Raw genomic sequence first — 21836 nt, forward strand, 5'->3', positions numbered from 1 at the left:
TCAAGGAACATTGAGTGACACTCAGATCAAGCTGAATTTCAACATTCCCACTAAAAAACTATTTACCGGAGGAAGCCAAGAAGAAACAGAACATATTTTTCTAATCGATCAACAAAATGCTGATTTTGATTATTGCACAAGAACCCAAGTTCAGATACGACATACAGGAACTGGTCTGAGATTTGTTTCTCTCAATGGGTATTTAGTGAACAGAAGAACTCAAAGGTATCCGTTGGCCACGTTCACTAATATAAGAACTGATCCTGATGACCAAAGGACGTCGGCAGAGTTGAAGAATTGTTAGACGATAAGCAAAATCGGCCAAGATGGAAGCTTCATCACCTAACTAAATTCTGATTGTAGACCTTCCAAGGGTGTTTGATGCATTTTCGAATCCTTTAATATTCACTCTTGAATTGCAAGACAAATACAACAGAAGATGTACCGCTTATATGCTGAGGACACAAGTGTGGATCTCCAATGAGTTTGGACATTGCTATGAATGAAACCTGATGCAAACATATTGATTGTATGATGTCATCAAACAATGTACAACAAAGACATTCAAACACCACCTTCTTCCCACTATCTTCTGGAATAACAGTTTTCCCACATTTAGAATTTTTTATGTGTTTTTTTTTTGGCAGTATTTTAGTGATACTCGGATTAAGAAAATTTACCTGATTTGTCTGCGTAACGTAATCTAGTTTTGAAGAAATGTGAAACTGAAAAGAGATACCCTAAAAAAAACGTATTTTCTGTTTTCAAATAGTCCATAGTAGAGAAAGTTAGACAGGAGTCGTAAATAAATAAATTGAATTTATTATTAGCTTTTGGTAAACAAAGCATTTTTTGCATTAATATAATATTTTTAATGAGCTAATCGACCTCATTTTTTGTTGTCACGGTAGATACAAAACCAGAAGACAGAACTCCTGAGTTACATGGATTATTTATTAAGAGACCGGAAAGTGTTTCTGTGGAAACCGGTAAGCATCATATACGAAACAGATTGATCGGTAGCAATGCCTCTTTACAAGTTGTGATTTGAACAAGTTGTGAGTTCAGTTGCTGGTCTTGCTACTGGGTGAGAATGGATTGGCCTGTAGCCCACCTTCTACTTTATTTCAAACAGTGCTGACCATAGAGTTATTATCACCCTAGACTATGTCTTCTGACTCCTTTCTTCTGTATTAAGTGACCTACTCCTTTCTTCTGCATTAACCGGCCTACTCCTTTCTTCTGCATTAACTGACCTGCTCCTTTCTTCTGCATTAACTGACCTGCCAACATAGGAATGAACCACATGATGGCACCTAATTTGTCTTTATTGGTGATTTCAACCACTTTTGATTCATTACCACTAATTAAAGCCATATTTCATCAATTTCCAGCCATAATTCCAACCAGCAGAGGCTGTTGGGTTTTAGAACCCTGCGATACCCTCATACCCAACAAACATCCTGAGCTCCTAGAAGAGGGGCATCAGGGGACAACAAATAGGCACATAGATTTTCTGCCAGCTGCCCGGACATGTCCTTACTTTACACCTGTCTATATATATATATATATATATATATACCACTGCCTAGTGCCCCATGATTCAAGTGCACCAGGCCGTTGCCTTGGATGCCTGGTGCTAATACCAGCCCTGGCATATTCTGGCCTAAACTCACTTAGCCCAGTCCTAGGGTGGCAGGTCCACTTGGGTGGTAGCCCCTCTGACTCATGAGCGGGAGCCTGGTCACACTATTAGGCATATGATGTCATAAATGCGGAACGTCAGCTACGCTGAGTAGTAACTTAACAAATGTTACGATGGTCATTTACAACGCATTTCCTAACATAGTTTTATTTTCACTATAACTCATGCTCAAAGTGCTAAAACAAGATGAAAAGCAATGAAAAATAGTAACACCCAACATGACTTCTTACAATTAATATATATTTTTAAACGTTCGTTCCAGGAAGGGACGTTTTCCTCTGCGCGTCCGTAGATGCCAGTCAACTTTCTGTAAAACCTGGCGTTAAATGGTTTAAAGGAAAATGGCTAGAACTTGGGAGCAAGAGTGGGACACGATACCAGTTCAAAGAAATTATTGACAAGGAAAAGAAGGTGAGGCAAAATCTGCAAATAAATAAGCTTTAATATCTAATTTTTTATTTTTATTTTTATAATCAAAAATCCTGCTTGCTCTTTCCACTGTATTGTCACATTGCTTGCTTTTCACGTCACAAGCAACAATTGCTCTTAGTTAAAGGGACAATATAGTCCCCATTTTTCATGTCTTATTTCTATGAGAGCTCTGAAGGAAATAGTACATATAATGTAATTCTGATACATTTCGTTTTAAAGAAGCATTTCAAATGTTGTGTTTTTCTTTTTTATAAAAAATTCCATTTGTTTACAGATATATAATTTTGAACTGAAGATCATTAAGGCTGTGCTAGCCGATGCTGGTAACTATAGATGTGAAGTAATTTCCAAGGAAAAATGTGACAGCTGCTCCTTCAGCATTGATGTGGAAGGTATACATTGAAACGTTTACCTGTCATTGACCAAGAAAGGGGAAATAACCAGGGAACATTCAGGCAACATTCAGCCTTGGGGGCAATTATACCAAAGTAGTCTAATAATAAAGCATGCCAAGGCACATTGGAGATACAACACACACAATGTTTGCTATTAGTCTTCCTCAAAACATACTTTTTCAACATGTCAACATGTCCTTGTATGTTAATACTCGCAAAACAACATTTTCACTGTTTGCAAAAACATGCAAATCCCCGTAGCTTAAAAATTTGGCATGCAAGTTAAAATAAATTTAACATGTCCTCGCCTGAAACTCACAAAATGTGCCCACCAATGGTGGATTCTGGCCTAGGCCAACAAGGTCTAGGGTAGCAGGTCCAGGGGGCAACAGTGCCTCTACTGCAAAACAGGGAGCTGCCTGATCTAGGGTGATGAGGCTCTCTATAGCACCACTGTATAGCCGGTTAAAAGGGAGGACCAGCAGCCCTCAGGGTTCACTTCTGCTCGGAACCACATGGCCTCAGCTGTAAGGGGACAGCTGGTGGCTCTGACCTGGGTTAGGCTTAGGGCAACGCCAAAGATAGATATGACATTGGTCTCCACCCCAAATTGCTAAAATCTTCACTTGGTGAATATGGGATGGAGAATATTGAAAATTATCTTATTTTATCTTTTCCCCCTTCAGCTGCAAGAGATGAAGGAAACATCTTACAAGCTTTCAAAAGGACGTAAGGATTCAAATAACTTTTTTTTATGAAAAAGAAAAAGGATTAAATTAAATTAAAAAAATGTGAAGAGCTGGGAATGTATAGAATGGGTATTGTTGGATTTTAATTTACAACCCCTAAGCTGCAATCAAAAAAATGAAGAGTCACACAGCAAAAAGACCCAGCAACGTAATGGTAGAGATTCTGGAGATAAAGAGAGGTAGCTAGGTATTAAATCGGGATGATAGGCTGCATTATGACTTTTGCAGGACTCGTGTGTTTAATTTGTGGCATGTGGGAACTTTGTGTGTTTTTTGTGCATTAGGAAGTGCAACTAGGTGACTAGTGTTTAGTCATACATCAAGTTTAAGAAATTATGTCTGGATGCTTTGTGGGTTTGACCTTGAGTCTCTGGGTGAAGCCATGTTTCCTCAATTCTCTGGGCCGTTTCCATCTTTCTCCGGGAAAGGAATCAGTATTTGACCACTCCCATTTACCACCCAAACCCCTCCCACAAAAGGTTATCCAGGGCTAGTCATGCCTCTACATGCAGCAAGCCCCACCCTAATACATAGCTAGACCCCACCCCTTCACAAAGTCACTCCTACAGAAAAGGGAGCGGTCCAGGTAGCCTATCCTAGGTGTGATGATGATAATGATGATGATGATGATAATAATGATGATAATAATAATAGTAACAATATTTTCATCTATCTCCTTTTAGAGGTGAAGGTAAAAAGGATGATCTTGCAGGAGAGCTTGATTTTAGCGCCTTGCTCAAAAAAAGGTAAGATATAAATATGTCAGAAAAGGGAAATCTGGAAACCTATTGCATGAACTTAGTTGCTGTAAATTTTTAATACATGTATCCACCATCAAAAACTATTACAGCATGTTTTCGATAACCACAACGTGCACTGGTATTTATTTTATGGGCCCCATAGACATCTAAGCTATGAAGGGCTTTTGTTGGAATAATTATAGTCCATCCTTCATTTGTCCCTTTACCATGGTCCTCGTATCCATATAACTCCTGGTAAAGGTTTCAGTTGGGAGAAGAAGAGATGAGAATGTACCGGGACCAGACCACTTGTGATATAAGGCTTGTTGAGTAACTCGTTACCACCACCTATTACATTAGCATCCCAGGAGAGGAGGCTTTTACATATCACCTTTATGGGACAGTGTTGAAGATGGTGTTGGAATCTCTGTACTTGTCCATTTATCTGGATGCAAATGATAGAAGCTCAGTGCAAGGGTCTATACTTTCTAGGGCACTGCTGGGTTTCTATATAAAGGTAACCTCGACTTTTGTTTGTACCAAAGAGTGGAAGAGAAGCAGTGGTGTCGCCCCCCCTGTTGCCCCCCCCCCGCTGAATTTGGAACCACGGATTGCCCAGGACAGTCCCGCAATGGGACTTTAAGTCCCGGGCAGCCTCAAACGCTTTTTTTTTTTTACGTGGAGGAGAGAGAGGGGCGCCTAGCAACCGCTCAGCCCCCCTCAGTCTCCTCCACGAGGCCCCTACCTCCGTTGCGGTGCCGACGTTTCATGCTGAGCACCGGATTATGATGTCATATCCGGCGCGATTGTCTGAATAAGGGAGAGAATGAGTTAATGTGTTTTTGTGTATCATAGATGTATAATTGTGGAAGGGCAAAGATGGCACTACCAGGATGTTTGAGCCTTGGGGACAAAGATGACACAGGCAGGCTGTTTGGGGACAAAGTTGACTTGTGCTGGGCTATTTGGGGACAAAGATGGCAAATCCTTTGTGTGTTATCTGGGTGTTGGTCAGGTTCTATGTGGGCAGTGTGGACACCAGGGCTGGCTTTGGGGTGTGCAACCTGTGATCTATGCCTGTAATTTAGGGGGTTTAAATATACCTTTAATGCCGTGTTTTTATGTGAATTCCAATTGATCTATACCTGCAAAGCTAGGTTTGTGTTATTCTGCAGATCCATATCTGCTATGCTATGTTTCCATACATTATTTATGTATGCCTGCAAATACATGGTTTGTATGTCTTGTTCAGTTAATTAATACCTGCACTGCTGTTTCCATGTATTTATTTGATCTATACCTTCAATGCTATGTTTCATATATTATTATTGTATACCTGCAAATACAGGATTTGTATGTCTGATTCGGCAGCACGGACTAATATTAATATATATCGGCAACTGGGGCTAATATTAACGAAACTGCCAGTTCAGCTGTAATTTTGAAATAATGTTTCAATTATAGTCTTTATTTCAAAGAGAAAAGTACTCATTATGTAGTTAAAAATGCCTGTCTAATGCATATATGCGATGGGGCCATCACATAAATCAATAATAAAGGGAGGGGCTTGCTGGGGGCATTAATACAAATAGTGGTGGCTGGAGGATGATCATACAAGGGTGTGGGGGCACCACATTAATCTATACTAAAAGGGTGCTGGCTGGGGCATCAATACACAAGGGGCAAAAACACTAAGGGGGTATAAACGACAATGCAGTGTGAAAAATCCATCCTGATGTAGATGTCTGTGACGTAGATTGTGTCCTGCTGTTTGTGTGTTTATGGTTATTAGTGTAGCAGAGCCTGTCCTGGGGTGTGTGTGTATAGATGTTGGTGTGGCAGAGCCTGTCCTGGTGTGTGTTTGGGTGTTGGTGTGGCAGAGCCTGTCCTGGTGTGTGTTCGGGTGTCAGTGTGGCAGAGCCTGTCCTGGTGTGTGTGTGTTTGGATGTGGGTGTGGCAGACCCTGTCCTGGTGTGTGTATTTGGGTGTCCGTGTGGCAGAGCCTGTCCTGTGTGTGTGTTTGGGTGTCGGTGTGGCAGAGCCTGTCCTGGTGTGTGTGTCTGGGTGTCGGTGTGACAGAGCCTGTGTTGGTGTGTGTGCTTGGTCATCTGTTTCCTGGCACTTAACTTACAATAGGAATTATTTAATTTATACTTATCCAGAGATAAAATGCCCTCCTGAAGTTGTGGTGACTTCAGGGGACAAAACGTTCAAGGCCCTGAAATCATTTAGTGGAACAGTTAAGGTATTGTGTTATTTACTCTATAATATTTATTTCAAGGATTAGTCATACTAAATTGTGGCTTCAGGCTTCCCATGTCGAATGATCAAGTATTATGTTAGTCCAATAACAAAAGTATCATTCCATAGCACATTACTTTTGGCAATATATATATATATGTTTTTTCAGTGGTAGGATTTAATGGTGGAAGTTATTAATGCCCCCCACTTTGACTGTGGTATCCTATATATTGTTTCTAGAGTTGCCACTGAAGAGAAGAAAAAAGAAGAGGAGGGTATAGAAGGCATCCCCCCAGATGTATGGGAGATATTGAAGAAAGCAAAACCTAGCGAGTATGAAAGAATTGCCTTTCAGTATGGTGTCACCGACCTCCGAGGCATGCTAAAACGACTAAAGAAAGTCAAAGTGGAGATCAAAAAAAGTGACTGTACGTACAGAGTAAACATATATTTAATAAATTATAACATCTATATATAACCAAACGGCTTTATTGGACTTTGGGCACAATTAGTTTTCCTCTTAGTTAGGTCTGGACTTTACCTGTCTTTGATAACGCAAGAACATGTTTAGGAATTAAGAAAGACATATTGGAATTCTTGGCAGGCATGGATGTCACAGTTCACCCCAAAAATCAATGGTGTAGATTAATTCCTCTCTTAGTTCATTTTGGGATAGATAGAATTTTAGGATTTCTATTGAAACTTTGCCATTTCTTTAAAATAGCAGTTGAAATGTTTGAAAGTCAGTAGAATGGAGACAGTTACACCCAAGCAGATGCATCAAAAAATGTTCTCTATTTATGTTTTTCTCCCCAGCATTTACAAAGAAATTAGAACCTTGCTACTCCGTGGACAAAGGAAATAAGATTAAGATGCAAGTGGAGTTGATTAATCCTGACATACCCGTAAAGTGGCTGAAAAATGGGCAAGAAATTCGTCCAAGTGCCAAGTAAGTGATGTTACTGGCTAATTGAGACCCATTCATATTACTAGTAGACCTGTGGCCACTGAAGTCCACATTCCATACACAACCTGAAAATTCTGATGGTTTAACCTTTAGTCTAAGGGGTTTTCTCTTCCTTAATAAGGACAAATTCATACCCAGAATGCTTGTAAAAAGTCTTCATTCCGTTTCTTTATGGGTTTTTTCTCCCCCCCCCCCCCCCGCAGGTATGTATTTGAAAACGTTGGTTTGAGAAGGATACTTACAATCAACAAATGCACATTGGCAGATGATGCAACTTACGAGTGTGTAATTGGAGATGAAAGGTCTAACACTGAACTCTTTGTCAAAGGTACTTTGAACTATACATTTTGGGGACAAGCCAAATAGCCCATCAGTATCATTGCCCCAATACTTGTTATAGATTCTCTGCTCAGCGCAAAGCAGCCTACGTGTCTTGTGATAGATATAAACATGGGTAAAAGCGACTTTTTCTGGTGGATACACTGCCTGGAACCAGGAAAGGCTACATCTTATCCTAGTCAGAAGAACCAACAAGCCATAGCTCCCTCCTTCTCAGCCCACCCCTTGTTTCGATTAGTGTGTTACAGTATATCATATGTTTTTTGATAGTATATATTTTTTTATTTTCTTTAATGTGTCATTAGCAAATTATAGCTATTGAAGCAAGGAATGATTTATATGAGTTTATTTTGCTTGAAAGTAAAGGAATTGAAAAGACGGCTTTTAGACTTCCATAAGCCAAACTGTCTGAAGATGATCGGAACTTAAACCACTGAAAAATGTTGTCCACCCTGATCTAGTGTTTTTTGTTATCTCAAATGTGGCTCAGGGTGTAGGTGATGGGTAAGGAGAGAGCCTAAAGCTCCACGCTGAACTGACCTGATTTTTAGTTAGCTACTGTATGTCCTCTAATCATCATGATCTATCTCACCCACCATTAGTAGACCTAACAAAAATACTGGTGGAGAACATGAGGATACTATTCATTATCAGATGTGCTTAACATGGTGCAAATGATATGGCGCCTACTACACTGATGAAGTGGTGTCTGTGATCTTAGATGTCCTTAATTATAGTGGGGACCCAATGATCCAACAAGTTCAGCATTTTTTAATACATCCTTTCAAAAATATAATTTTCTCTTCAGAGCCTCCTGTTTTAATTTCCAAACCCCTGGAGGATCAGCAGGTATTTGTCGGTGAGAAGGTAGAACTGGAAGTGGAGGTTACTGAAGAGGGAGCCCAAGTCTTATGGTAGGTTCCCCACGCATGCATCTTCCTTTACGCAACACAGCGTATTATTTTAGACTTTCAGTGTCAAGTTTAATTCAATGTCTTTATTTTTATCGACCAGGACGAAAGATGGCGTTGAGTTGACTCGGGAGGAGACATTTAAATATCGTTTTAAGAAGGATGGGAAAAAACACGTTTTGGTCATCAACGAATCCTCACTTGAAGATTCTGGGCGTTATCAAGTGATGACTAATGGTGGAAAGTGCGAGGCTGACCTTGTAGTAGAAGGTATGTTTATACATGGTGGCTTTCTTGTCATACGCAACATTTCTTTTAAGGAACAATCCAACATTCTTCATCCAAAAACATATGGTGGTAGTTCCTCAGGACCTTGAGGATCGGCTCATTCATTCTGAGAGCAAGTAATAGGTGTGGGCACCACATAGCGGAATGTTGATAACATCTCTGGAATTCTTATATTTAACATACATATACCATAGTCTGGCTTAAAAACCCAGAGACTCTCCCTACAAATTAAACGGCTTATTCTTCATTTTTTTCTTGAATTTTCAACAATACTTTTGCCCTCTCCTTGATTGCTACAGAAAAGCAGCTGGAGGTGTTGCAGGGTATCGCCGATCTAACAGTGAAGGCAGCTGAACAGGCTGTCTTTAAGTGTGAAGTGTCTGATGATAAAGTAACAGGCAAGTGGTTGAAGAATGGAGTAGAAATCAGACCAAGCAAACGTATTACGATGACCCACAAGGGAAGGTAAGAGAAATTCAAACACAAAAAAGTGGATGAATGATGTTGACTTTTTTGAAAGTCTTATTTCATAAACTAGCAATTTTTAGTGTATCACATAAGCACATATTTAGCTCTACTACAAGGATTGTAGATTGATAGAGACAAGTATTTGTCTTTTTATGTCATTAATCAGTTTCAGTGGCTAAGAGCAACACAGACATGTTTAAGAATCTACATAGTTCAAGTGTACAGTTCTAGCTCTAAGACAAACGAGAGTAATGGAATGGGAAACTCGTGGACGTTATAAGTTATATTTTACCACTACAGGATTCACAAGCTGGTGATTGATGATGTTCGTCCAGAAGATGAGGCCGATTACACATTTGTACCTGATGGATATGCTCTAACTCTTTCTGCCAAACTCAACTTCCTTGGTGAGTTAGCTTAGCAACCGAAAATGTACACTCTGCATTTGTAATTATTTACATCAACTGGACCATACTCATAGATACATGGTACTTGGCCAACTGAATGTCTAATAGTAAGAGCTTGAAGAGGGAACGAGAATTCCTGCTGAAGTATCTAGCTAGCAGAGAAACAGGTAGTCCCATTAAAGAAGACTGATAATTAGATGAAGAGGAGAAGGCTCCATTAGACAAGAGGAGTATCTCTAAAGAATCCTTTAGAATCCTTTAGAAGTCCCAACCTAGATGAGGATAGCTCTGTCAGACACAGAGTTCCACGAGTAATATAAACAGCTCATATCACTGATACATATACAAGTCTACCAGAAAGATGTGGAGAGTTAGTAAAAGGAGAAACAAAGAGTTACTCTAAATGAGAATTCCTCACTATTATAGTGTTATGGAACCTTCTGGTGGTCTATAATTAAATTATAATATCCCCCCCACACACCCTTCAACCAGCAGAATAGCCAACTAATTAAATGTCTTCTTTCTTTTTTCAGAGATCAAAGTTGACTACGTACCACGTCAAGGTAAGATATCCTCGCCTAATTTCAGTAATGATGGTTAAATGAATACTGCATTTATGGAATTCATATTGTTACATAAGTTATTAGATCCTCGACGTTCATGTCCATCCCCAATCTTGTCCAATCTAAAATAAGCTACATTGATAGGAAGTAACCCACAAACCTTTACCCCCCTCAATTAGGGTGTTAGAAATTTCACTATTTGAATATGTCTGTTTTCCATAACTTTATACAAAATATTAAATTGAAAAAAAACGGCGATGCTGAGCCTTGGTCTGTGCTCCCCTAGAACCACCCAAGATCCACCTTGATTGCAGCGGCAAAGAACATGTCAACACAATTGTGGTTGTGGCCGGAAACAAATTACGTTTAGATGTTCCAATCACTGGAGAACCTGCACCAACTGTGACCTGGTTTAAGGAAAACACGGTAAGAAGTTTATTGTCATTTCCCTGTTTCTGCTAAGCACCGGATTCTACACTTTAAGTACAAGGAAATTGGATATATGGTTCCCAGAGAAGATTGATTTATTCATTATAAAAGACCACCATTGGTCAAGTTGGCTTGAGAAAAGTCCAAACCTGACAGTTTTTTCTTAGGGCATTGAGCGATGGGTTCAGGGTACCAAAAGATACAGTTCTTTGGGACTAGTTCAACTCATGATGAATTTGCACTGAAAGTCTCCCCTTACATGGAGGTGGACATGCTGGTCAATGAGGTTGTAGCAAACTGTTGGGGCAACATATCTGCCAAAACCCTGTCCATCAAGACAATGTCTTCTCTCTCTATACCCCAGTATTTGAGCTTATGGCGTGTTAGTGTGATATAAATTCCACCCTTTAGCCTTTTATGTTAATCAATTGTCATTAGTCTTAGGAAGTCTTATTCCAATCGCCATAATATTTTCTTTTGGTGACATTCTTTACTTTTTTTACCAAGCATTTTTTTTGAGTTATTTTCCCAACAAACAATTATAAGTAATAACACATTATTTTGTGGGGATACATCAACCAAAACAAACACTACCCTCTACTTTTGAGTCCTTGTGTTGTTCTTTCACAATAGGAGTTCACCGATATCGAAGGACGTGTCCGCGTTGAGGTGAAAAATGATCTAAGCAGCTTTATTATTGAAGGAGCAATAAGGGCGGATGAAGGAAGTTACAATATTATTGTAACCAATCCAGCCGGAGAAGACAAGGCCACGCTGGTCATCAAAGTTGTAGGTAAGCAAAATAGTCCCACTGTCCTCTTGGTGTGGGCTACGCATGTGCGGTTCACGGATGTTTCCTGGGATGTTTCCTGATATACTTACAGGTAATAGGTCCAGGTTTAACCTAGAGTGTCCGGTTGACGCATTGCTTTCCCAGGGGAGCGGTGTTTGGCCACCTGAATACTGCCCACTTCATCTCATCTTTCCCGACAATTTATGTCTGTCTGGGTATAGCCAAGCTTTTACCTGTGACTAGTCCACCTTCATGAAAGGCTAGCTTGTTCACAAGCCCTTCCTTCAGAAGAAGGACAGCTCAGGGTGTCCTACCCTGGAAAGTTCACAGTTACGTTGTGCAGAATGAAGTTTGAAAGATATGTTGTGCAGAATGTATACAGAAACATGACCCATCAGTAGGAGAAACAAATGTACTCCAACAGAGCTCTAGGGTTAACGTTAATAAAAATATTTTTAAAAAGTTACTCTCTGCTCAAATAATATATTGTATTTATTTTTTTAGGTTCAATGAGTATTTAAAATTGATTTCAAATATTTTGCTTTCCTCCAATTTAAGATGTTCCTGATCCTCCAGAGAATGTTCGTATCACAAGTGTCGGTGAGGACTGGGCTGATGTAATTTGGGATCCTCCACTATACAATGGCGGAGAGGCCGTAACAGGTAGGTTGAAGAGCCATAGAATCATACAAGTAAATCTCAATTGAGCAAGACTCTCCTCACCCGTTGTTTATGTTATGTTATATACTAATTGTTATGTCTTGTCTACCCGTTGTACAGCGCTGAGGAATCTGATGGAGCTATATAAAACAATAAATAATAATATTAATTCTACATTAAAATGAGTGTAATATTCATATTATGCTTCCTTTATGGGTTTTTATCCATAACTTTTCCACTAATATGTGTAAAGCCACCTGGCTTGAATTGCCCTCAGGCTGGATGTTTACAGACCATGATCCACTACATGACAAGTGCAGTATCTCCAAGTCATAGCTTGGCATCCAAATGTGTTACAATCAATTTATTTTTAACTTGTTGCATATTATTTCTTTTCAGGGTATCTCATTGAAAGGAAAAAGAAGGGCAGCCAGAGATGGATGAAGATGAACTTTGAAGTCTTCACAGAAACTACATACCAATCCACAAAGATGATTGAGGGTGTAATGTATGAAATACGAGTCTTTGCTGTCAATGCCATTGGAATTTCCCAACAAGCTAATACCTCAAAACCATTCATGCCCATTGGTAAGTAAACTGACGGATTCCAGTGTTTACTGTGAACAATGTATTTTTGAGAATGCTGAATATGTAGCATTTTTGCATAGATGGACCTAAGAGAACCAGGCAAACATCTTGAGGGCTTTCCTTATGAGGTTTGGCATTTATAAAGGACAATTGTATTTGTCTTAACAAAACATAGAAAACAGTTCTTCCCTTGAAGTTTATTTCGGAGAAGGGATTAGTAAAATGGATACATATTGTACCTTAATATTCCATTCATCCGCATGCCGAAAACATTGCACTTTGAGAAATGCTGCCAAGATTATAATTCTTGGCCAGAGCTTTTTAGTGTATTTTGGCTGCATAGTTCATGATCGATGAATACATTCCACCACCAATATGATTGAGTAATGTGAAATGCAGCATTTACATGGTAAGGAGGAGGATACATTGATGATGTATTGCCTTTTCAGCACCTACTAGTGAGCCTTTGCACCTGATCGTTGAGGACGTAACAGACACTACCTGTACCCTGAAATGGAGGCCTCCAGATCGCATTGGAGCTGGTGGAATAGATGGGTACCTCATTGAGTACTGCAAAGAAGGGTGTAAGTATAGGGGAAAACTGGTAACTTCTGGCCTGGGGGGGACAGGTTAAGCTGAGTGGCTCCCTCTGTCACACAAACACTTTCTCTAACATACTCTCACATACACACACAAACTTACACACCCGCACTCCAACACACATACTCTAACGCACACTCTCTCTGACACAGACTCACTCTAACACAAACGTACACATATATGCCCACTCTAAAACATACCCAGTCTATCACACTTCACTCCTCACATCCTTTCGTTATAGCTGCTTGCACACTATGAGAGCGGCGGTGCTATTATGGGGTCATATAATGTTGTATTTTCTGATCCCAATGCACTCCAGCCTCTGTGTGTTGGGTCCAGTCCAAGCTAGACGAATTTGGACCTGCCCATAAGGCCAACTGTCCCCAATTCATTGTTACTTTTTAAAAGAGACCTCAAGACGGAATGCGGCTGTGACCAGTGTAGACACTCTTGCCATCTCTTGACTTTTTACGTATAAGTATTTGAAAAGTGCAAGGGAACATATCATTCTTGAGTATAGGGGCCGCAAGAGAGGCATCATTGCCGTTGTTAACTTTGTATGCACTTTACCAGCTGATGAATGGATTGAAGGCAATAAAGAATTGGTGGAAAGATGTGGCTACACTGTGAAAGGTCTTCCCACCGGAGAGAAGATCTCATTCCGAGTACGAGCTGTAAATATTGCCGGAAAGAGTGAACCAGCCATTTTGGCTCAGCCTGTGACTATCCGGGAGATTGTGGGTGAGTGACCTGATTTTCATGGTTGTAGCAGTACTCTAGATTCGTTTTCTGAACATTATCTGTCAAGTGAAGGCCTTAACCGTTAATTTAACCATATATGTCGAGATAAAAAATATTTTTACGCGTGTGATTCAAGTTAACCATGTATATGAATGATACCATGTCCAATCATTTTCTCTTATGTACTGTATTCTTAACCAATGCACTGCTTTCACTATCCTTCGCTTTTCAGAGCAGCCCAAGATTCGCTTACCTCGGCAACTAAGACAGACCTTCATTAGAAAAGTAGGGGAGCAGGTCAATCTAGTTATCCCGTTTCAGGTATGATGGAAATGTCCGCAGAAATGGGATGGGAAACAAAATATGTATTTGTAAAAGACACTTCATCACATTAATCTAGAACAGAACTAGAATCCATAAGGGCCATATTCCACTGGGAAATAGGTCTGTGGGGGCAGATGCTAATAAATAATTATGCATTCAGGTAAAGCTGATGGGTTTTTTACAACTATGGAGCCGTACAAAAAGCCAGGTGTCTTAATATCATAAAGGCTATTTTTCTTTGATAATGGGTAATAGAGCACTCACTTTCTCTATACTCCGAGAGGTCTTCCTGAAAAATGGACAAATCGAGTTCCTGTTAAACCTTGTTGGACACCAATAATCTAGACTATTATTCTGTAATTTAGTATCATATTATTGTTTTTATTTATTGTAATTTATTCTGTAATTTAATAGTATTTGGCTCTCAGTCTTTTCTTCTGGATAGTACTTAAGATCTCCACCACAATGCATGGTAGTTAGATGTTCTGTTGAATAGCAGACAATTAGCATGTCTACATTGTTTTCATCATTAGAGAATATCTGAAAAGGAAACAGATTCATGTATGTGTTAAATCTATGGAGTTGGCAATGTGGCGTTTAACTATAAAACCTCACAGGGAAAACCAAGACCAATTGTCACATGGACAAAAGAAGGGAAGCCTTTGGACCCCAAACAAGTCAGTATCAGAACTTCTGAATGTGACACCATCCTATTCATAAGGTCTTCGGAACGCAGTCACTCGGGAAAATACGAACTCTCTGTTAAGATTGAAAATATGGAGGACTGTGCGACAATCAACATTCGAATTGTGGGTAGGTCTTCACCACCTGGGAGGGAAAATGGGTTTTCGGATATCGAGTTATTTATAAGGAGGAAATATAGCGGAAACTTTGAAAAGTGGGGTAGAGCTGAGCAAACTCACTTCTGCAGGAGATACTACTTTTTCGCCTGTTTCCGCGCTAACGCTCAGCAAAACCATGATGCAAAAATGGGCAAGAACCATCCGAAAGTATTATATATGTCGGGACTTTAGAAACATGTTTGGGGCAGAAAATAACATTTTTAGAAATGGGTACATTTTTTCTTCTCCTATCACAACTTATCAACATAGTAACCAAAGACAAGATCCGACCATTAGGAATGCTGCATGGGCTTCTATAATGATAAGACTTTTGGATCAAAAAAATGCTCTTAATAAATCAGAAATAGTTTAGTTTGCTCTCGCACTTTTGCTTAATTTATTGAAATATTGACAGTATCTTCCAGTGCTAAAAACCATGTCTTCTGCTATCAAAAACCCTTCGTCCACTGTAGTGTTTTGGTCCTAATGTGCATCTGTAGGGGGGTCTCGTGTCACTTGAAGGTGGCTTGGTTAGCCAAACCCAGAGTCCTCTCCTGAAATTCTATCCGCAATCTTATTTTCCCACTAATTCGAGAATTTTAGCCTCAGAAACGTGCTAATTTAGCAATAATCTCACTTGTTCAACAGCTAATTACATAAGAAGCCTAATATCCCCCATTAACATATTGTGAACCATATAATCTTCCTAATATCCACAGCTGGTTTTGATTGTTGGCGAGACATCCCGTGTTTATCGGTCTGATATATTTCCTGCAGACGGCCCCCAGCTTCCAGTGTTAAATCTCATTAAAAGAGCTTTGCAACCGAAATTAAATTAGAACATGGCTGAGACAGCTGCACTGTCTTGTTTTACGCGTTGATTAAACGGGCATTTTGTAGGCTTCTATCTGGAAACACATTAAAGGATGACTGCGCCGTGTCTTCCTCCTTGATTCATGGCCCTTGAAGATCTTCACCAAAGAAAAGAAACACAATTAGGATCTGCCTGTGTAGCTGCTGCTCTCTCCCATTAATTTAGTTAGACAGCCATAACCCCCCAATAGTAAAATAAATATACCCAGGACCGCGTGGCAACATTTTGAAGGTTCTGTCTTCCGTCTTCATTATGCTGATGGAGGCAAGAAACATTAGTCAAAGTTTATGCAGGAGAAATCTCATGTTCCCTTATTTAATCTATATTTAACTCAATGGAACCGCTGGATAACGTCCAGCCGAGGCTGCCTAATCTCTGCGCCGTGTAGAGCCGCAGAGTGCAGAAGACGGTTTATTTGAATCCCGTCCAATTCCGAATTTAATGTGCAGATATAGCAGTCCTGAAATGGTCACTTCTGAGAGATTGACAGGCCAACAGGATTGCTATTGCTGGTTCTTGGGCTGGTTTGGTTTCATGCGATGTTGTTTTCCAGCCAAGAATTTTATAATATCAGCATTTCCACTGTACGGTCAACAGTAATTCATACTTGGTGTCTGTATTACGCCGATGCTAATATGGTTGAGAACGAGTTACCATAGGTGTATAGCCTAGGAGAATGGCATTAATTATCCATATGTTAACCATATAGGACAACCCCACATTTAAAATCCATACATCGGCAAAGAGTAATAATACGTGGTGTGTCACACTTAAAACATTACTGTTATTACATCATAAGATAACAGAAAGAATATGAAAGAAACAAGAACATTAAAGACACCTGACATTCTAGTCGGACTGTATAGGGTATTGGATTTAAGTGTAATAAACATACATACTTAGTATACCAATCCCAGAGTTCCTTGACCATACCACATAGCCATACAACTACTTGTCCAGGCTCCAAATGTCAGTGCCGCGGGGAGTCAAATGGGACGGGCTCCTTAACCCAATCAGGGAGTCATAACGCATGCATCGTCTGCTAGGTCAGCGTTGGCCAGAGAAAGAGGACAAACATGTTTCGAACAGAGCAATCCCAAGAAGAAATTCTGAAATGTCCTGTGGATTAAAAAAAAGTCCCTGCAAATTTTATTCTTAGAACAATAGCCTTGAAACAAGAGTTACATTAAATGTGATACACGGGTGGGAGTGCGGGACTGAAGCGTGATCATTCATATAAAAGTAACTATTCTTCACTTAATGTTACCTTTCGCAGAAAAACCCGGACCTCCTCAGGCTGTTACTGTCAAAGAAGTGTGGGGATTTAATGCCCTCGTAGAGTGGCTGCCACCCAAGGACAATGGCAACTCCGAGATTACCGGCTATTCCATCCAAAAAGCCGACAAGAAGACCATGGTAGGTGTTTCTTTTTCCCTTAATTTTCTTGTTTAATCAACACTTCGCATATCTGTGTGAATGAAAAAATCCAAGAACGATGCTTGTGGATGACGTTGGTTAGTATTATAGAAACACGGGGACAGTAAAATATGAAACAGACGCTCTAAAAAGAAAACAGGACATGGCTGCTCTTTTTCAGTACAAACTCATGATATCATTAGCATTCTGCAAACTTAAGGTGTGAAATACCCCTCATAAACCATAAGCCTGGTTTTAGTGACCGTCCAAAACTAACTTTGGTTAACATTTTATTCTGCAATTCACTATTTACACTTTTTTTTTTTTTACTCATATTTTAGTCAATTTGATATTAACACAAGCTAGATCCTATTTAATCCAATATACACAAAGTGTCCAAATGTTTGGGGTCACTCAGCTGGTATTATGGAAAACCAGAACATTTCTAGGTTTTTTCTTTTATCAATCAATTAGCCTTTTATATTTAAACTTAGCCAACACAACGTGCCATTGGAACACAGGAGTAATAGGAGTGATAAAGGGGCCATTGGAACACAGGAGTGATGGGAGTGATAAAGGGCCATTGGAACACAGGAGTAATAGGAGTGATAAAGGGGCCATTGGAACACAGGAGTGATGGGAGTGATAAAGGGGCCATTGGAACACAGGAGTGATGGGAGTGATAAAGGGCCATTGGAACACAGGAGTGATGGGAGTGATAAAGGGCCATTGGAACACAGGAGTGATGGGAGTGATAAAGGGCCATTGGAACCCAGGAGTGATGGGAGTGATAAAGGGCCATTGGAACACAGGAGTGATGGGAGTGATAAAGGGCCATTGGAACACAGGAGAGATGGGAGTGATAAAGGGCCATTGGAACACAGAAGTGATGGGAGTGATAAAGGACCATTGGAACACAGGAGTGATGGGAGTGATAAAGGGCCATTGGAACCCAGGAGTGATGGAGAGTGATAAAGGGCCATTGGAACCCAGGAGTGATGGGAGTGATAAAGGGCCATTGGAACACAGGAGTGATGGGAGTGATAAAGGGCCATTGGAACCCAGGAGTGATGGGAGTGATAAAGGGCCATTGGAACACAGGAGTGATGGGAGTGATAAAGGGCCATTGGAACACAGGAGTGATGGGAGTGATAAAGGGCCATTGGAACACAGAAGTGATGGGAGTGATAAAGGACCATTGGAACACAGGAGTGATGGGAGTGATAAAGGGCCATTGGAACCCAGGAGTGATGGAGAGTGATAAAGGGCCATTGGAACCCAGGAGTGATGGGAGTGATAAAGGGCCATTGGAACACAGGAGTGATGGGAGTGATAAAGGGCCTCTGTATACCTGAAGATATTCAGGTATAAAGAAGATATTCAATTAAAAAGCAGCCCTTTCTAGCTACAATAGTTATTTACATCATTAACAATGCCTGCACTTTAATGGACAAAATGTGCTTTTCTTTAAAAAAATTAGGACATTTCTAAGTGACCCAAAAATGTATTTAGTTGATGCCTAAACTTGCCTAAAATGCGCTTTTATTTTAGGAATGGTTCAATGTTTTTGAACACAATCGGCAGACCCGCTGCACCATTTCCGATCTCATCATGGGGAACGAATATTATTTCAGAATCTACAGTGAAAATATCTGTGGCCTCAGCGAGAACCCAGGCGTCTCCAAGAACACAGCCTACATCCAGAAAACAGGTACAGAAGAACGTCTATCTCCTTACCTCGTTATCGTAACTATAACGTGGTTTATAACCAGAAGTGTTTTCTTCACAGGGTTAGTTTATAAACCCCAGGACTACAAAGAACGTGATATCAACATGGCTCCCAAGTTCATTACCCCTCTCGTAAACCGTAGCGTTGTGGCCGGGTACAGCACAGCCCTTAGCTGCGCAGTAAGAGGTCATCCAAAGGTAGGTAACGGGCTTCTTGGCAGAAACTATACGGCGGTAACACGGCAGATGTTCTTTAAATGATACTAGTTTTTAAGGAGAAATTGGAAGGAGACATCTGATCTAAACCAGTGATTAGACCTTCGAGAAATCTCTCCAGGCTAAATGAGTTATCCGGGGCAAGCCAGCCCAATGTTCTAGGATGAGCCCACCAGGATTGGGCTTCATAATATAAAGTGAAGCTGCAAACAGCCCCCCTGGGTTTGTGAAAATATCATATTTACATAAATATTCATTTATTTATGATCCACACATTATACGGAGGGTTACAGTTAACTATATGACAACCAGATGGGTAAACAGCAACAACCCCTCTGACGGTCGCAGGGTAAACAAGACCTTTTTACTTCGTAAATAGATAATTTAGGCAGTTGTGAAGCCAGTTAACATCTTTAACTACTACGTCATCCCATTTAGAATAAGGTAACTTATAAAAAAAGTACTAAAAGAAAATTGAAATGCACTAAATTATATTTACAATACGGCTTTAAAAGTCACATACATAAAAATGGAAAGATTTCCTAAAAAAAAGCTGGCTGTCATCTTTATGTTTCCTGCAAGCCATGGAGCATTGGAACGCTGCGTAAATCATAAAGATTATTTTATGAGTGTCGGTAAATGGTTTATGGGTTTTCCTTTCCAAGGGTTTTCCCAGCAGGCAGAGTATGGAAGAAACACACTAAACAGCAGGGTTTGCAGGGCTTGGGATGTTCTCCAGAACACATCTAACGTTCCTTTGTAAGCGATACTTATTGTACGACAAAAACAGGGACAGACAAATTAGAAATCTACAGTATGGGCTACAATTCCCATTAAGGTTGGCGCACCAATTGGCTCCGAACCGTCAACAGGTTGTATTAAGAGAAGGAAACATACAGAAACTAAAGAGCCTTAACTACACAAAGTAGACATTTACCCATCTTCTGATCTTCATCATTTAGCCCAAAGTCATCTGGATGAAGAACAAGATGGAGATTCGAGATGACCCCAAATTCCTCATGAAGCATAACCAAGGAGTCCTCACCTTGAATATCCGCAAACCAAGCCCCTTTGATGGTGGAACGTACACCTGTAAGGCCATCAACGATTTAGGAGAAGCCGAAGTGGACTGCAGACTGGAAGTTAGAGGTACGTTTGTATGATTCTTATATGATGCAGTAATTGGCTCTGGAAGTGATGCTGTTCTAAAAGTTGGTGTCTGAGGGGTACGCAGGCAAAACATCACCATATATCAGAACAATGAAGAAGAACAAATACGCAACGCTAGCTAATTCTGCCCAACGCACCATAAAGAGAAGAGACTGTGAGTAATCCTGAAAATGTTCTAAATCGAAAATCACACAAGGGCACGTGACTGAGCATCATATAGCCGGAGGCTTCTGATGGACTGAGAAGGGTTAATACAAAGGATCCAATGCTTGTAAATATTTAACGGCACAATGGCTGTCCAGATTAGGGCCTGTAGACAGGATAAAGGCCAGAACCAGTTTTATTTATGTTTCTCAGCTCGCTGTATGACATCATTGTTTAACTAGGGTTTTTTTCAGACATCTGAAAATAAATCTCCAGTCCTTGAAAAGGATATCTGAATGTGAAGACATTCCATTAGGAAGCAATAAATCAAATATCTGGGTTAGGGGTATTAATGTTGCTATGTCTTGCCTGATCCCAAGAGCCACACGGGGTTAAGGTTATCATTATCCTTGAATAGCAGAATTTACAGACCTGCCTAAGGTATAAAGAATAATATCTGTGATCAACTGTTTGACGGAATGGGTGAAGTCATATTGATCCAAGAGAGAAGGTGACGTTTTCATTAAAAGTTGTCTTGTAAGCTTTATGACAGCATAAGTCTCTTCTTCATCTTTTTTTTAATTATCACCCCTACTCTGAAAATGAGTTAATAGCCAGAAATATTTTTTTTGTAAAAAAAAAATAAATCTTTTTATTAACCTGGGATAGGGAAAGTTCACAGTATATGATGTCGCAACTCAATTAAGCAAGAAAGGTTTACATTCACGGAGTTAGTAACTAAAATCATTACAATCCATAAAACCTAATTAAAATCTTTGGGAATCTTTGTTAGAGAAATAACTTTTAAGAAGAACCATAAACACAGAGACTATGCAGACTATAAAATATCAAGTACAGGGTCAGCACTGAAGGAAAACTGCATGCGGCCCCTTTAACGCGTAATTAAAAAATCCGCTCCAATGGCCAACATGCAAATGAACAAAACTGGGGTGGGGAGGGCACGAAATCTGTGATAATAGATACATATGTTGTGATTGTGTATAATATCGCTTAACGGTGTCTACAGAATTCATTAGCTATTTCTATGCATGAAAATAACTAACAATGGGTTAATGTTTTTTGTATCACACTTTTTAATGTTCCTT

The 21836-nt window shown here is 39.9% G+C and overlaps 1 protein-coding gene across 1 annotated transcript in view; it reads left to right on the plus strand.

The window, feature by feature from the left end:
• Positions 1-21836, plus strand: part of LOC149276021 (myosin-binding protein C, fast-type-like) — a 72440-nt gene that overhangs the window by 18740 nt on the left and 31864 nt on the right. The window contains exons 6-30 of the mRNA XM_089504031.1: positions 912-989; positions 1968-2116; positions 2412-2529; positions 3219-3261; positions 3965-4027; positions 6503-6690; positions 7079-7211; positions 7433-7557; positions 8377-8482; positions 8583-8749; positions 9067-9232; positions 9536-9642; positions 10176-10205; positions 10492-10631; positions 11268-11427; positions 11986-12090; positions 12487-12675; positions 13125-13259; positions 13849-14016; positions 14249-14337; positions 14958-15153; positions 17333-17472; positions 19024-19183; positions 19262-19398; positions 20379-20565. Coding sequence (XP_089360157.1) covers positions 912-989; positions 1968-2116; positions 2412-2529; positions 3219-3261; positions 3965-4027; positions 6503-6690; positions 7079-7211; positions 7433-7557; positions 8377-8482; positions 8583-8749; positions 9067-9232; positions 9536-9642; positions 10176-10205; positions 10492-10631; positions 11268-11427; positions 11986-12090; positions 12487-12675; positions 13125-13259; positions 13849-14016; positions 14249-14337; positions 14958-15153; positions 17333-17472; positions 19024-19183; positions 19262-19398; positions 20379-20565 — 3279 coding nt within the window. The remainder of the gene's footprint in view (positions 1-911; positions 990-1967; positions 2117-2411; positions 2530-3218; positions 3262-3964; positions 4028-6502; positions 6691-7078; positions 7212-7432; positions 7558-8376; positions 8483-8582; positions 8750-9066; positions 9233-9535; positions 9643-10175; positions 10206-10491; positions 10632-11267; positions 11428-11985; positions 12091-12486; positions 12676-13124; positions 13260-13848; positions 14017-14248; positions 14338-14957; positions 15154-17332; positions 17473-19023; positions 19184-19261; positions 19399-20378; positions 20566-21836) is intronic.

The sequence above is a fragment of the Sceloporus occidentalis genome, unplaced genomic scaffold, assembly GCF_023333645.1.
Source record: "Sceloporus occidentalis isolate IW3139 unplaced genomic scaffold, rSceOcc1.0.p SCAF_252, whole genome shotgun sequence".
Taxonomy (NCBI): Eukaryota; Metazoa; Chordata; class Lepidosauria; order Squamata; family Phrynosomatidae; genus Sceloporus; species Sceloporus occidentalis.